Source organism: Agelaius phoeniceus, chromosome 2 (genome assembly GCF_051311805.1).
Source record: "Agelaius phoeniceus isolate bAgePho1 chromosome 2, bAgePho1.hap1, whole genome shotgun sequence".
Lineage (NCBI taxonomy): Eukaryota > Metazoa > Chordata > Aves > Passeriformes > Icteridae > Agelaius > Agelaius phoeniceus.
The window spans coordinates 92,919,222-92,936,163 of record NC_135266.1 but is presented as its reverse complement, the minus strand read 5'-3'; the positions used below and the strand labels follow the sequence as shown (position 1 = coordinate 92,936,163).

The 16,942-nt window shown below is 45.7% G+C and overlaps 1 protein-coding gene across 1 annotated transcript; it reads right to left on the bottom strand.

Moving 5' to 3' along the window:
• Positions 1–126: 126 nt before the first annotated feature.
• On the bottom strand, positions 127–16,941 carry LOC129134980 (uncharacterized). Its single transcript, XM_054654800.2, has 20 exons — positions 16,743–16,941; positions 16,606–16,662; positions 15,057–15,094; positions 13,662–13,802; positions 12,192–12,254; positions 10,918–11,038; positions 10,429–10,521; positions 9,272–9,432; positions 8,128–8,213; positions 7,831–7,914; positions 6,949–7,011; positions 6,723–6,800; positions 6,541–6,629; positions 5,816–5,852; positions 4,359–4,507; positions 4,084–4,146; positions 3,694–3,769; positions 3,234–3,318; positions 2,984–3,071; positions 127–2,462 (listed from the first exon to the last, which is right to left on the bottom strand). Exons 1-20 carry the CDS (start codon positions 16,893–16,895, stop codon positions 2,352–2,354), a joined length of 1,836 nt encoding a protein of 611 aa, XP_054510775.2. The 5' UTR covers positions 16,896–16,941; the 3' UTR covers positions 127–2,351.
• Position 16,942: the final 1 nt, after the last annotated feature.

The window sequence follows — 16,942 nt, the reverse complement described above, 5'->3', positions numbered from 1 at the left end:
GTGAAGCAACAGGATTGTGTGTGTGGTCACTGTGTCTGCTTTGCTCACACAACTGCTGGTAACTAGGAACTGGTCTGCTGTAGAGTTTGGATCAACAGGCAGGGGAAAAAAGGAAACACAGGGGCCTTTCACCAGGATGAGTAAAGTTTATTTTAGTGACCTCAGTACTAGGAAATTCTTGCACTGGAAATGTGCATTGATGAAATATGTTTAGGCCAAGGGAGGAAGCAGTGTTACTGTCAGCCAGTAAAAACTCAGTTCTTTCTTCTTCCCACTGTTAGGAGGATGCAGGTATTTTTAAAAACTAACTCTTTACTTCAGCCTCTCTCCTCCTAGCAACCTGAGCTCCCTCACCATGCCCACAGAATGAACTAAATATTGAAATTAGAATTTTAGGGTAGTGTGGCATTTAGGAAGAGATTTGAAATAAATAGGTTTATCTAGCAGGATCATAATATGTTAGACACTCATCTCTTAATTCTTGAGTAATACCATTGTATTAGGAAATATTCAGTTATTTCCTTCAAGCAGAAACGTTCCTAGCTGAAACTTATTCTTGTGAAACTCTTACCAACTCCCTTATTGCTAAGCAGTACATTTCAGCAGTTTCATTGTAATTTATGTTGGTAGTGTTAATAACTTATCATTAATACTATAGGAAATAGCTTGCTTTGAGACTGTTCTTCCTAAAGCTGAGCTATACTAGACTGCAGTAAAAAACCAATTGTGGCAGTATCCCATTCAAGATAAAAAGTATTATCAGCCACACAATTAACTGTGCATGCTGGTGATAGCTGATGGTGGGAGTTGATCTTTTAACTCAGGTAATTAAGCAGGGGACAGCAATGCAATGTTCTTGGATTCAGATGCCATCTGACAACTTCAGCCATTAGTAAAGTGCTAGCTCTGGTTAAGGAATATGTAGGTATGGGAAAAAGAAATCCCAAAACAGTACTGAACTTGGGAGAAACTGCAACTACTTTCTGTTTCTTCTTTCCTTCCAAGCTACATAACAATACAGTGATCTCTGCTGTTAGTAGGACAGCTGCTCCAGCAGCCTGATCACAATCCCAGGATGCCTGATAAAGTAGACAACAGGAGATGCTTCTGAGCATTCACCCCAAAATGAACACAAATGCTTAGGTTCAGTTACTCCTAAGCCTCTCTTTTCACATGGCCCTAATGTTGCTGGCAGGACAAAGGTACTAGGAAATTTACAGTTTGGAGCCTTTCAATAAAACAACATGGTGGTTTACAGCCATGTCATACTGTATGTAGTAATCCATGTCTACCTTGATTACTTTAGGAAGTAATTTAAAGATAAGAGAAGATTGGCTTCTTATCTAGAGCAGGCTCTTTGCTGCATATGCTCTTTTGCTCTTTGTGCAACACCTTTCTTGCATCCAGCTTCAATTTTGCAGTAGCTCAGTACTCAGTAGCATTTCCTAGAAATTCCACTTGTTTCTAATAGCTGGCTCAGCACCCCTTGAACAGTATTTCATAGCATTATCCAGTGGTTTCTTCCATTTGATAGTAGGCTTATATATAAGCAACCAGCAGGAGAAAAGAGGCTCTTCAAGGCTTAGCTTGGGAAATGGAGATGTGAAAAAAAAAAGCCAAAACACTGCACCAGGGCTTTGGGATGGAGTCAGGGAGGGTTCATGGTGTGGCTTTTCCTTCCCTTGCATGCCAGGCTTTAAGAGAGGCAGGACTCTGGGGCAGTGAGCACACCCAGACACTGCAGCTGTTGGGCTGACCTTGCACTGTTGGCAGCACCTCCTTACCTACAGGCTTTATGGTTTGCTGGGTTTTTGTACCCAGTGCCTGAGTACAGGTCCAAAACAAACACTGCCTAAGTGCAGGTGGGTTAAGATCCTCCTCATTCCAAGGGGCCAGGCACTGTTTGCTGCCTTTCCCCTTCAGAAACAGTACCTTTGTTCTGTACTGGAAGAGGAGGAGTACCATGAGAAGGTTAAGGTTCTACCTTGCCATGTACAGTAGTATGAACTGCCTGCATGCAGTCCTGCAGATGCAACTGCCTTCCACCCATACACAGGACTCCTGCATGGGAAGAAATTGTAGAAGATAGTTGCAGCCTCCCCTGTTGGCAAAACCCCAACTAGCTAGCACAGTTAGTCTCCCTAGTATAATCTGGACCATCCACCAAGCAGGGAGCAGAAATTATGTCTGCTCAGCCTCAGTGCCTGATTAGATCAGTGGTTTGTCCCCATTCCTCAGATGGGCCTGCTACTATGTCTTATTCTGATGATCACTGAAAACAAGTTCACTCTAATACTTGGTCAGGTCAGACTAGGAAAAAACCAGACTTGCTCCCCATCTTGGTTGCTTCATCACGCCAGGATGTCATAATAAATGGATGGTTTTTTGGTCTGGTCACGGAACTGCTCTAGCTTTAGGCCAATCCTCAGAAGAACAGCTTCATCCCACCATTTTGCCATGACCTGGGAGAAGATGAGAGGCAGAAGGAGAAGGATAAATGAAAAAAGTAGCATCATACAGATGCTCTTGAAAGCCTTGGAAACAATTTCCCCGCACCTCAATATCCTCAAAAGATGTTTTCTCCTTTTACCCCAGTAAGTATGGCATCACTGTATTTGGGATAAAGGCAGCTGTGTGACTTTCAATTGCAAGACACAGATCTTTCCTTTACATGAGACCTGTTTCAAGGGGAAAGGATTTAAAAGAAGTTACAGAAATGACACCTAAGAGAGGAAAGGATAGCGATGAATACTGGGTATTGATGCAAGTAGACAGGGAGACAGAGAAATCTTTCTCAAAGATATCCAGAGACCTCTGCCATTTAGGAGTGAGGCAAATCACCCTCAAATTAAAGCTTTTACTTCCAGTAACTGCTAGCTCCTCAAGTGAGCTGTGTGGAACAGCAGAGACCTGGCTGTGATGCTTCAGGACAAAGCCAGCTGGGAATTTTGTGCCCCAGCATTCACAAAGAGCAAATACTCACCTGGAGGCTAATCGGGAGCCCAGCAGTAGAATATCCAATGGGGACCACAAGGCCTGGAATCCCAGTGAAGTTACCAAGCTGCATGAACCTAGAGGGAAAAAGCTGTCATCAATATTCCTGGGGACAGCAGCAAATTCATCCTTTTTTGGTAGAGGCAGCTATGATTAATCTCTCCCACCTTACAGTCTGAGGTTCTTTGCCAGCTGTTCCCAAACGTTTGTTTCTGTAGTGCAAGTAGCATTCTCCTTACCTCATGCACCGGACTGTAGAGGTCATATCGCTGCTCCCAGTCAAGAGGTCAGATTCATAAATTCTTGGAGCAGTGCAAGGAACAGCTGTGGAGGAATCACAAAATGACTGAACTTGAAAGGGACTTCAGGAAGTCATCTTGTCTAACCTTCTGGCTCAGGAATGGTCAGCAAGTGCAGGGTGCCCATGACCATGTCCAAATAGCTTTTGAATATTCCCAGGGATGAAGATCCTGCATGCTCTCTGGGCAACCTGATGCAGTGCCATGGATATAACCACTAAGTCTAGAAATACACAGTGGTCTTTCTAATCAGGCTGCATTATCCTCTAAGGATGCAAGTCACAGCAAAGTGCACAAGTCATACTCTCAAAATTGAGGAGGGGAAGTTAATGAAGTGACTGCTCTTAAAAGGCACCACGCAGCTGTTGAGGACTGTCTCTGTAGCCAAGAGTGCCAATACCTGGTGTAAGGATACAGTTCACAGTGCTGAAGATCTCTTGCAAAAATCTCATGCTCCGAGTTCTCTGTCGATTTGCCTGCAAGCAGAGAGAATACTATCTGATGGGCCCTCTTGGCTCACAAAATTCATGTTTGATGCTAGCAGACTCTGCCCATCAGCATCTCTGCCTTTGCAAAAGAAGACACCATTCCCACAATTTGGAATCAGGGTACAGGACAGGTGGCATTTCCTCTGTGGTGCCCTACTATCCAGCATGCTCTCACAGCAGAGGACAGATAAAGCTGGGTGACATCTTCCCATGCATGTGGGGAGGCTAAGAGAAGCCCCTACCCCACCTTTACAGTTTCACTAAGTGCCTCCCTTCAGCCTTCACCTCAGTATGTTCCTTACCTTAATATAATCCAGAGCTGTGAACTGGCAAGCCAAGGCCAGGCTAGCCCGAGTTTCCAAATTCTGAAATAGAAAAAAACTGATCAAGGCTCTGCTTGCAGGAAACTGAACTGTGACAGCCCAGGAGTTCTCTTCCCAGTCTGCTCTTCTATACCAGTAGCCATCCAACAGATAGTTTGTCATAGAAGAAGCAGGAGCACATCAGGTTTCTCACTGACATGATATTTGATCTGTATCAGTCAGAACAACTACTGCTCCAAGCTGCTGCTACTTACCATTTCATGGAAATGTTTATTGAAGTCAGGTTGCAGGAAGTCCCTCATCTCACTGAGAATGCAGATCACATGTGCCACTCGGGCTTCCTCCATCTCTGGAAGAGAGACTTCAACCACACTGGCTCCCAAACTCTGCAGGTGCTTCACCGCTGTGTACAGGACAGGTAAAGCACAGACAGCATCCCTGAGTTCTCCAGACTTCACAGAAAGGATGCAAATCCCCAACCCCTGCAGAGTGAGAGACCCCATATGCCATTGCAGGGCAAGCATTTTCAGTGCACTGTGTGGCATGCACAGCTGCAGCTGCTTCCCCCAGGGAAATGCTTTCAACCTAAGTACATCTCAGTATTCCAACAGGGCAGGGGCTGCAGACAGGTTCCTAACTTACCTGCTCTATTTCAGGCAAATTCACCTCACCCCTCTAGCCTCCCAGTTAAGCCAAAGAGTAGAAGGACTGACAATGTTTCCCTGAGCACTTCACATGACCAGTGTTTTATCAGCATGAAGTGATTATTTAGCATTATGAGATCCCATTCAAAGCCTCTTCTGAGCCATAATGGTAAAGGAATCAGGGAATACTCAGGAGACCAGGCAAACAATACAGAGCCACTAAATCTCGATGCACTTTAACAAGGCTGAACACCAAGACTTTGGGAAAAGTGAATCTTTTGCAGTCTGCAAAGAATCCTCTCCTTTCTGTGACCCCAGCTTCTTCATAAATACCCAAGCTTGCTTATGGATCCATCTCTCCTAAGAAAACTCTATAAATGTAGGACTGTGTTTGTGGAAATAAGGAGGGTGAAGAAAATCCAGACAAAGCCTGAATACTCAGCTCCAATGCAACTACTATACCAGGCATTGTAGAGGCTTTCTCCTCCACCCCCAAGTGCTCACCAGGGTCAATTTTGCTTAGTCTAAACTCTGACAAAGGCACCCTAGAGGTACCACTTGGCAGATTTCAAGGAAATACCAGAGGACTGGATATATCACAAAGATATAAACTCTGTCTAAACTCTGACAAAGGCACCCTAGAGGTACCACTTGGCAGATTTCAAGGAAATACCAGAGGACTGGATATATCACAAAGACCCAGTACTCTATTACTACTGAGCATTATGTTGTGAAACAAGGCCTTCCCTTAAAAGTCTTTTACCATTAAAGCTTGCAGAGTAAGTATTACCAAGCACAGATCTGTCTTTATACACACAGAGGCTGAGCACACTGGACTGCATTCTTCTATTGTAATCTGACAAGCCTACAACTGCTGAGCTTTTTAACCCTCAGCAGTCAGGGGGGCTTCCCCAATACAAAGTTACTGCTGTTCATCCAGCAGACTCCTTTAAGCAACTGCCTTTAAGGACTTCAGGCAAGAGCTATTTAGTGCATACACAAGAGGAGCACAAAGTGACACCATAGGATCTGGCACAATAAAAGACTTACAGACTTTCCCTCTTTACCTTTCTCACAGGCAGACAGGACTTCAGCATCACATGCCTAAAGAATAAGAGGAAAGAACTTTAATAACTGCTCATCTTGGTGAGCACACTCACCAGGACTTCAGTCCTCATGGTGCTTTCCTTGTTCCTGTCCCTAACAGCAGTGAAACACAGTCCTACAGGACTTAGGTCACATGCTGCAAGAGAGCAGCTTGCAGGTCACACCCCTAATAAAAAGGAAAGGTCACTTTTTCCAGAGCAGAGAATATTCCTTGTCTGCACTGTGCCAGAGCCAGTAAGAGTCTTTTTTTACCTTCAGGAAGAAATCCTGAGTACATTTGTGGGGCTGTATTACAATTTTCAAGCAGCTTGCAAGCCCCATTTCTACATTGGAATAATGAAATAACATTCAGCAGCTATAGCACTGTCACCGAGTGGATACACTCCTTTTCCTCATTTGATTTTAAACTAACTGCCTTTTGTTATCAGTTCAGAAGCATTGCTTCCAATAGAATAAGCAGCAGTCATGACCTTTCCTCATGCCTCCAACAGACTCTTACTCAAAACTCTGCCTTAGGAAAAAATATCTCCATGTTGATGTTTTCACACAGGCTGTATTATCTTCCAGTTACAGGACTAAATATGAGAAGCTTTAATTATGACAGGAAAGAGAACAATGAATGCACTGGGCTCCTTTAAAATCTTATTTTGCAAAGCAGCAGAAAGATAAGAGATAAACCAGGCACCTTAAAAAATGTCCAGTCCACTCCCAGTTTTAAGCCTTTCAGGTCAGGAGCACACATCTCAGATAGGGTTGCTTTGGGCTGTTTTAGTCCTGCAGGGAACAAAGAAGAGTTCCTCCTTTTATTCTAAGATGCCTCTAGGAAGAGAGAGCATCTGGGCTCAGGGAGGGAGAGGGCTCACCTACCATATGGATAGAGCAGATCTGGCTCAGCAAGGATACTGTAAACAATGGCTGCATCTGCCACTGATGTACAGATAGGGCCTGTAAAAGAGACCAGTTATAAATTAAAAAAGTGACAAGAGGTAAATAGTACCTTCCTCCCCAAGCCTTTTCTAGGCAGAGATTGCCTCCCCTGTGAGAGAGAGCAGCACACAGCAAGGTCCCTGAAGTGGTGCACAAGTTCTCTTACCTACGCTGACTGTGGAGTAGGAGAGTGGCAAGCTGCCATGACAACTGATGCGCCCAAATGTACCTGGAGAACAAGAAATGGGACTTAGCTGGGTATCAGCAGTCACTGGGAAGAGCCACCTACATGGCTCTGGTGCACCCAGAATAAACAGCAAACCCCTGCCAGTCACTTTTATGTCTGCTGTTTCAGAGCCCAGTCTCTCATCCTTCAGTACCCTGTTCTGCTGACCCCAATCTGTCTCATCAGTGAAACATGTGAATAGTGAAATTGGTTTCCCCCCCATAGAAATTATTTAGTTGAGGGGAAATATGTGCAGGGACATTTTGGAATAGTTGTATTTAAATATGCAGAAGCAGCATTTCTGGTGTGAAGGATGGGGATTATCAACAGCAGAAGACAGCACCCCATGGGAGGTCTCACCCACTTCACTGGTGAGACTTCATGCCTAACACCAGCTGTATTCTGCAAGTACTCATATCACCTTTCTGACCACTTGCATTTTGTTATCATCATCATCTTCCTCAGATGAATCAAGATTCGTCAAGCTGGCCACATGTGAAGGACAGAAAGAGAGTAATGGCTGAGTATCTGGTCTCAGATTAAAGGCAGAAAGGAAAGGGTAGAAAGGAAGAGCAGCATGCATATTTTCTTTAGTATTTGATGTAAGTAAGTTAGGTTTTTTGAACACGTGTTCAACAGAGAGTAGAGAATACTTCCATGCTGCCATGCTAACCCTCATGACTCTCAGGGTGTTATATTTCAGAGTTTCTCTGGTCAAATTTTACTCCACAGGAATTAATAAGTGTCTGACTTGTTTGTGGCATTCTATCTGGAACAGAAAACAAGACAAACACACACCCCTCCATGATTAAAGGGCTCTACCTTTCAGCCCCACCACACCACAGAACGAAGCAGGAATCCTCACAGAGCCTCCTCCATCTGTGCCAATAGCCACGGGGCAGAGACCTACAAAAAACCCACACATTGGCCTGTGATCAGAGACACAACATGTTGCCCTGTCCATTCTACCAGCAGCTGTATCCAAGACAGCACACAGAGCTCTCTGTTTAACTACAAGTTCCCTCCAGCTGCTAAACCCAAACCCCCCATAAAAAGTAAATGCCTGAGGTACTCTGGCTGAGGACCTTCCTCCCACCAACTCCACTTAGGACCACCTACCTGCTGCTACAGCTGCTGCTGACCCACTGGAGCTCCCACCTGTGAAGTGGTTAGGATTGTAGGGATTCCTAGGGATCTTGTGGTACCTGAAGCAGACAAAGATTGTTTAACCTTTTCTTAGGAGGACTGTGTGCACTATACGGCAGGAAAAGATCCAGAAACACAGCTCAGGGATTCTGATCTCTTGGTAAAGAGACGCCATTTTATATCAGAAAGTGCCTGTCTCTAGAAAACAGGATGCATAAAGACTTCTGCCTCAGAGTCCAATCTCCTGTGAGCATAAGCAGCCCACCCAAAAGAGGTCCAAAGCAAGAAAAAAGATGGTACTTCAGCTCTTCTCTTGGCAATGGCACCATGCCATTACTGCCTGCCACAGTGCATGATGCAATTCCAAAAGGTGGAGCAGTTGGTGGTCAGCAACCCTTACAGACAAACAAGTCAGCTCTGCCCTTTATCACCGAGCAGCAGCTCCCCAAGTCTCCAGCCTGACCACAGCCCCAGCCAGCAGAGTCCTGCCAAGCCACTGGGTATCCAGCCGCCCTCCCACGGTGAAGAAATGCTGGAAATGCTGGCACGCTGCTGCAGCCAAGGGGGAGCCCTTGTTCCACCCAGCTGCACATGCACCAAGTGTGCCTCTACACAAGGCTCATCAAGGCTGTGAGCACCGCTGCTCTGGAGCTGAGCTCTCAGCTTGGCTATAGCTGGAGAATTCACCACAGTAAAGCAAATTCAGTGAACCTGCTTTAGCTAGGAAGTAAAGCCACTATGTTCTCCTGAGATGACTCTACCTTTCTCTCAAAGTTCTAGGCCTTCAGCCATCACTGAGGCTGAGCATTACATGACTATTTATTTGTTTTCTGTCACAGCTTTTGTGTACCACTCATAATATAAACATTCACACCTCCAGGCCTGTAAGGCCTGACAAGTTCCTCACTCAGCAGACAACACTTGGAGCTTCTCCTTCCTTTGGTTTCAGGAGCCTTCAGGCTTCCACAGCTACTCTAACCCTCAAATGTACAGTACTGGGTTTTCATACCCTCAGGGTTCGGTCATGCTTCCCCTTATTTTTGTAGCCTTCCCTGTGAGTTCTGGACAGTCATAGGTATTTCTAGACTGGGAGAAGAGAGAAGATAGGGATTTTTACCTATTAGGGTTGCATCCAGTTGTTCCAGTTCCTAGTTCATGCATGTTTGAGACCCCAATAATGACAGCCCCAGCCTCTCGCAGCTTTTTGGCCACAGTAGCATCTTCTGTTTCTGGCTGTGTCCCAAGATACACTGTTCCCACTCGGTGATGGTAAGGTACCTTAGCAAGAAGACACCTAATTATTCATTCTAAAACCCTGGCAAAGGAGCACATGCACACTTCAACATCACAACAGATCCCAGACATTAGGACAAGAAGGTAAGCAAGGGCTAGGGAGCACTACTCTTCAACTTGTCCCGTGTTGGTGTCTGTCAGGACTTGACCCTTCAATGTTTGGTCTTTCTCCTATGCATAGGAGTCCTTTTCACACCATGATACATAAGAGCAGAAACAGATGATCAAAGCCTGCCTCCCTGTAGTAATGTAATTGCCATGCCCAGAAGCTGAAGATCACCTTGGCCCCATGGCACACAGCTCTGTGTTCCATCTGTCTATGGACAGAGCTACAACATTTCAGATCTGCACGCTCTGAAGCCTGGCATCAAGATTAGCTGAATTCCAAAATAACAGATGGGCTATTTTCAGGATATGCTAAGTACTCTACTTTGAGGAAGCAACAGAAGAATCTGTACATAAACAGGACTCCCACCACAGGGGTAGGTCTCTGCAGAGCCTACAACAGCCTGATGGCACTGCCACAAGCATTTACTGTTAGCTGTTAGGCCACAGGTAAAAATCTTCATCAGTAGGAATTTTCAAAGGAACTTGTGTATTTCTGGCACATGTATTTTAAGGTGAGAGGGATGTTTTGCCAGTGGAGCAGAATCAGTGCCTGAGAAATACAGACAGTTACACCCACTGTACAGATGCTTTTATACATTCTCATTTCATCATAAGACTGTTTCCCACACCCACCCTCTACTCCCTGTGGATTAAAGAGATCAGTACAAGATATGGAGCACGTCTGCTGTATGCAAGATCTCTCTTCACCTTGCAAAACTTGTTAATCCTACTCACTACAAACCCACATACAACCCCACATTACAAACATATTCTCAGGCTTCTGCTGAGAAGTTGGTCTCAAAACCTTGTCACAGTGAGTTGTCCAGGTTAACCACCTGCAGCAGGAACTGGCAGCTAGACAAGGAAACTCACCACTTTGAACTCTTCTTTCAGGCACACTGGGATGCCATCCAGACAAGACAGGGTACACTTATTCCTGTAACGAGTAGTGGAGGCCTCAGCCATCTGCACAGAGAAAAAGAAAAAGCATAAAGCATATGCTATATATATATTTAGCTGAGCTGAAGGTCATCACCAGTAATGGAATGGATATAAAAAATGGCATTCTTGGCCAGTCTATCAAAGTTTCCTTCTTCCACCATATGCTGGTGAGAAACTACAACTTAGAACCATCTACACTAATGGATGCCACATAAGCACAGAAGTCCTATTATAAACAGTCATCCTGCAGGAAACAGATTGCTTTGATGCTACCTCTCTTCACAGGAAGGAAAACAAACTTGTTTGTAGTCCTCTACACAGACAGTAAGGAAAAATGTACTTATTTTTCTGTGCATATTGGCCCTTCTAATGGATGTTTGGGGTGGCAGAGGCCCCTTTCCTACCAGAGGCAGTCATTACCAGCATTATTTGCTCCTGGTCCCATTGCACTATGGCTCTGAGCGGTGGCGTGGATTTGTCACAGTCCTCCAACATGGCAATGATGTTCTTGGCTACCTGGGTTGGTGTCAGCTTCCCACTCCTACAGGACAGGAGAATTTGGAAGTTTGTTACAAGACCTTCCCTCATAGGGTTTCTCTCCCATGCAGCAAGATGGCAGCTGTGACAGCTTTAAGCAAGAATCAGGTAAGAATCTCTGTGTGGTGATCATGTGAACACTGCTGACACAATCAAGACAGGAAATTCTTTTCCTTAAGGGGAGAATTTGCCTACACAGAATGCTCCTTAGAGGAGAAGCAAAAGCTAGGAGAGTTACCCAAATGTTCCAGAACCACCAGACAGATAAACAGAGAAAAACAGTTGAGAGCTATACTGAGAGTTCTCAAGCTCCTGAAAGCTTGGAAGCTATGAAACCCCCAGTATACTGAGCTAAGACCAAGAGGTCATAACCCTTCATGCAGGCCTCTCATTACAGAGAAGGGGCTGCCAGCAGTACTGTCATAATCCACCTTTAATAAACCTTCCCTCCCCTCCTGGCAAGGGAGTTTCACCACAAACACACCATCTCTGGCTCACACAAAAGCCTTGTGGCCAAGATGCACCTGTAACACCAGACTGCAGTGTCAGTCCTTGCTCCAATGACACAGCCTACAAGCAGAGATGGCCCTTGAGGAACCAGTTCTAGGGGTGAAAGAATATTTTTCCAAGGGCTCCACTTCTGGCACATGACCCAGAGGCAACTAGGATTACCAGGCAGCCAACAGCTCATGGAACCCCAGAGTCAGGGGGGCGTTTTCAGCTCTTTCCAAGCTGGACACGTTTACTGGGTGGAAGCAGGTGTCATGCTTAGAGAAGCACATGGAGCTGGGGAACCAAGGGATTCATCGGAGATCCACAGTATGCACAACTTGCATAATCCAGATCAACTTTCATCTACTTCTCACTCATGTTTGAGAAAACAAGATATGTAGAAATCTCTCTCAGACAAGACTGACAATAAGCCAAAGAAAATGGCATTTAAATATCCTTGCAGGGCTTGTAAAGTTGTGCCAGCTCTCCCAGCTGACTTTCCTTTGTTATTCTACTAAAGGGAAAGAACATCAGGAAGTGATGATAAACAATGGCACCTCAAGGACAATGCTAACAAAGAGATGCCTGAGAGCCTGTGGAACAGTGGCAGCCCACAGCAGAGGAACATGTGGGACAGCTTGTTTCCAGACCATAATTTCACCTACCGGTAGCATTCCAGATAGTCTTTGATCCCTTTGAAGCTAAACCCGTTCCTAGCAGAATCAGACCTGCAAAAGAAAGGATTAAAAGGTGCAACTGTGAGCTACTACAGCCAGATTTGTTCAGACCTGTAGACTTCAGCATCACTGTCCAATGCAGATTTGGGCATCACTCACAGCAAACCATGTGGATTGCCAGGCCCTGCACTGCAGCTCACGCTCTGTCAGACTCCTGGCACACAAGCCAGGCAACAGGCACACTAGGGATGCCACAGAAATAAGGGACCAGTTTTGCCTGGTGTATGTGTAGCTGCAGCTCTCTTATAGAGAGCAAGCAGGCACAACTTCCCAAGGATATTTCCTGGGAATCACAGTGAGGAACCTCAGAGAAAGAAAAAACAATTCTTATCTCTGCTTGCTGTGCCTGGTATTTTGCACATGTGGAATGTGTTGGGAAGGTTGTTTACCTGAAGGAATTTGGTAATTGGATTCTGGTGGAATTGTTTATGTTAATTAGCCTATCAGGTCCAAGCTGTGTGGACTGTTGGTCTGGAGACAGTTATGAGTTTTTCAGTAGTAGTTAGAAGTAAATATGATATAGTATAGTATGTATCTCTTTAATATAGATGTCATGTAATATAATATAGTTTTAATAAAGCGAGTGTTCAGCATTCTGAAGCCTTGGAGTCAGATGCCAATCATTTCCCAGACATTGGGGCTGCTTGCAAATACCATAAGTATGTTCTAGTTTCTTCATATTCCTACTGAATACAGTAGTCATTAAACTGCTCAAAATGTATTCCAGATTTACATTTGCTACTCACCACTACAACTTTATAGCCTAGCTGGAATATACTTGTGAATCTACTCCCAGGACCTCTGCCAAAAGTTCAATACAGAGACAGCCAAGAGGACATCTGGGTGTGTAGGGCAGAAGTGGGAAAAGGCACCTTGCAGCTCACACAAAATTACACACAAGTGAACTGCTTCAACACCAAATCAATGGCTCTAGCACATAAGCAGCAGGCCATTTCTCATCACTAACAAAGCTAATTTCTTGTGCATCGTTTTCTTTAGAATGTGTGTTCCTCCCCTCGTCCAAGCAAACCTGGTGTTCTCTTTGAGATTCTCTGCAGGCTAGAAACAGCACTCCTGTAAAGTCACTTAAAGGAATCTATTTTTACTGACTAGCCAAACACTAAGTGTACCTGCTCTGATAGTGCAACCAGAGCCCTGGTAAGGGCAGAATTTGGTCTCTCCCCAAAAGGCAGACTTTTCTCTTTCACATTGCTTGTAATTACTGGTGATTTGTAAATTACAAAAGGCAAGATGACTGACAGCACTATTTGTTTTGTCAAGTAGCTGGGCATGGAAACAAGAATTCAATCTAAATTGCTGACAATGACAGCTACCCACTAACATAACAGTGCCAGCATGTGTATTCTTCCACTTCTCTCTTGCACATCACATACTGACCTTGCATCTGTCAGCTGCCTGATAACATCTGAAGGGCTTTCAGCTTCAGACTTGTCTTCTGTAACCTCCGCAGCAACCTCCGGGATAAACGTGGGATCTTCGTGAATGTCAAGGGAACGCATAAGCGAGAAGTTGTTCATTCTGAATAAGAGAGAGTCGCTGCTGGAGTTTTCAACCTCAACTATGACTAATTTTTCAGACTGTTCAGAAGGAACCTTTACCCAAGAACATTTTGTCTTAGCAGTCTGCTTTCACAGCAGGGAGTTGCAACAGTTACAAGCTAATCTCTCTCACATATTTCCTAAAGGCAGCATCAAATGTATTCTGCCTGTTTAACAAAGCCTCCTACCTCTTGATATAAAGCCAGCCTCTGTAAACTCGAGCTGGGAAAGAAATGGTGGAAGTTCTTGATTCACTTAATTAGACCTCTCATTCACAGACCAAACAAGACAGGAGTGGAGAGGAAAATAAAAGAAGAATGTAGTGTAAGCTGTACATTCAACCACTAATCCTGTTAAAACAAGCACCTCTTCAGACTTTTCCATGACCTACTTGAACATAGTTTGTTTGCAATCAAATACAATGGAGATTGCAGCATAAATCCATAGCTTGGACCACACAAAGCAAGGAGATCAAAACCCTGTCACAGATATCCAGGAATGATCTGCAGTTTAACAGCAGTGACACTTGCCTGGGTTTGATTTGTTCAAAAAGCCCACATCCCAAGTCAAATTCAGGGGGGACACAGTTCTCAGTGTCCTGGGATCTGCACAGATGACCCTTTAAATGATGGGCAAACTACGTGAAAAAAGCACTAAGAGGTTCCTGAACCTCTTACCCAAGTGTCCTCTTACTCCTCGTGCAATGTATACTTGAAATCAGTTTCTGAACAAAAACACATGTGAGAGAAAGAAGGAAGGCTGACGTAAAATAGAGAACATCATTAAAAAGAACTTACCAAACTCTCTGAACTTTATGTCTGGCCTCACTTCCCCACTACTACTATTCTTTTAACCCTATCAGTGATAAGAACAGCATATTTGCACAGCCACCAGCTTTGAAAAAAAGATTGTCTTTTAACAAAAGAGCAAAGACAAAGAGACATAAAGACAAACAAAAGGCAAAAAGAAAAGCTGGTGAATACAATTTCTATGCACCTGCACGAGTGTGAAAAATTATTAATTTCTTCTCGGAGAGACCCACTCAAATGACAGTAGTTAAAAAAATAATCAAGCAAACATCTGTGAAGTAATCTTATTCTCCAATCAAATTATGCAGCTTTCTCTTTATAAATACAATTACAGATAACCTACAAGCAGTGTGCAATGCAAGTACCTTAAACCTAAAACAAGAAATAAAAGAAACCCAGAGCAGGAGAAAAGTCCCCACGCTTACCTCATTAAGAACGGCAGTAAGCAGATCTGCCCAAAAGCCTAGGAAAAAAGCAAGCAAAAATGTTGGTTTGCAGCAACTTTGACCGAACACCTTCTTTCACTGGACAAGGAATGCTGAATATGCTCACGATTGCTGCAGGCTCAGAGCACCCTAGAGAGCATACAATACTATGCAGTAAAGAAACAGCACACTTGTATTTTACACTACAATGGCCTGAAATGCTTTCCCCCCACGTTTCATATTTATATAATTGTAAAAGGAGTATTCTTCTGATTCTTCTGCCTTTGTCTTTCCCTGACTCACACAGAAAGCCTGCATCTGCAGCTACAACACTTTTAAGAAGCTTCTATATAGCTCCCATCCATTACTTCCTTCATGTTCCACAGATTATGCAAACACTGGATAAGGCAGGAGCTTATTATTTTATATACTATTAGGACCTTGCCCATCTCTCAACCAGCTCCCGCAGTAACATGAGTCAACTTGGAAAAGTGTGAGAAATTTAGAGACTCTGTGGTAGCAGACAGCAGAAAATAGTCTTTCAATACCCTGGCTCCCAGAGTAGCAGCATCAACAGCCCCAAAGAGACCAGCCTTGTTCTGTCCTGTCTTAATACCTTAACAATGGACTTCAGAAACACGTTGTGGGATGTACAAATACAGTACAAGTCTGAGGCAAGGCTCACACTGCCAGCCCCACAAAGCAGCATGTTACCTCACACATTGCATAAGAATTACAGCACCTTTTTGAAAACACACGGCTCCTAATCTACATCTAACACAGCACAATCCTGTAGGAGATTGAGAATCTCACATCCCCCTTCCAAGGGAGGTATCGGAAAGGAAAGAAGCCCTTCGCCATGCACCAGAAGCCGCCACAAAGCAAAAGATAACAAAGTACTCTGGTTGTTACATCTTGACAGAAAGCCACTCCTAAGGTATTCTCACAAATAAACACAGCCTATCAAGCTGTTTCACTCCAGGCCCAGCCGGACATCAAGCTTTGTAACAGGCGACACGGCTGAAAAAAAACTTTTGTGCGCTCAAAAGGAAAGGCCAGGCAACAGCAGCAATAAGGCCCAGCTGCTTCCAGCAGAAGCAGGTGCGAGGTGGGCAGTGCAGGGGATGCAGGCTTTTGTCCCCTCTGCACCCCGACACCGAGGGGTCCCAGTCCCGCAGGCTCCCGAACACGCCAGAGCCCAGCCGAGGGGAGCCCCGGCGGCACAGCTGCCTTAGCACCCAGCTGGAACCCCCCTCACAGGGCTGCTGAGGGACCCGAGCCCTTTAACGTCCAAGGAAAGCTGCTGGCAGCTCTATTTCGAGTTTGATGTCAGCTCCAAAGGTCTCCACACTCGAAGACACACAGGACCCCCTCAGCCAGAGGCCGGCGCTCTCAGTGCCCGCGGCATCACACCTGTGGGGCCGGGAGAACCCGAGAGCTCGCAGAGAGCCACACCCTCCCCGCCGAGCCCCGCTCCCTCCGGACCCCCCGCCCGGTTTTCCCCGCGCAGCCCCGGGTTTCACTGCCCCGTCTGCCGGCCCGCACTCACCGTGTTAGCCACATGGACGAAGAGGCGCAGCCCGGCGCCGCACAGCCTCGGAGCCCACTGCGGAGAGAAGGCGAGAAGTGAGGTGATCGCCCGCCCCGCCGCCCCGCGCCCCCCGCCCAGCCCGGCCCGGCGCTCACGATGTCCCGGGGCGGGCTCGTTGGCCCGGCCTGGCGCGGCCCCCGGCGGTGCAGCACGGCGGCCGCGCTGCCCGTGTACCGCCGCCCGCAGCACAGGTAGGCGGCGGCGGCCGCGGACAGCAGCGGCAGGAGCAGCAGCAGCAGCGGCGCCATCGCTGTGCTCCCTCCCGGCGAGCCCTCCCGCTGCCGGGGCGGTGCTG

Excerpts from the sequence above, each read along its gene's own strand:
- LOC129134980 (XM_054654800.2), bottom strand. The coding sequence starts at position 16,895 with ATGGCGCCGCTGCTGCTGCTGCTCCTGCCGCTGCTGTCCGCGGCCGCC. Across the intron at positions 13,803-15,056 it reads TTACTGCCGTTCTTAATGAG|AATGAACAACTTCTCGCTTA; the intron begins GTAAGCGTGGGG and ends TCTCTTATTCAG. Across the intron at positions 8,214-9,271 it reads ACTGGATGCAACCCTAATAG|GTACCACAAGATCCCTAGGA; the intron begins GTAAAAATCCCT and ends TGTCTGCTTCAG.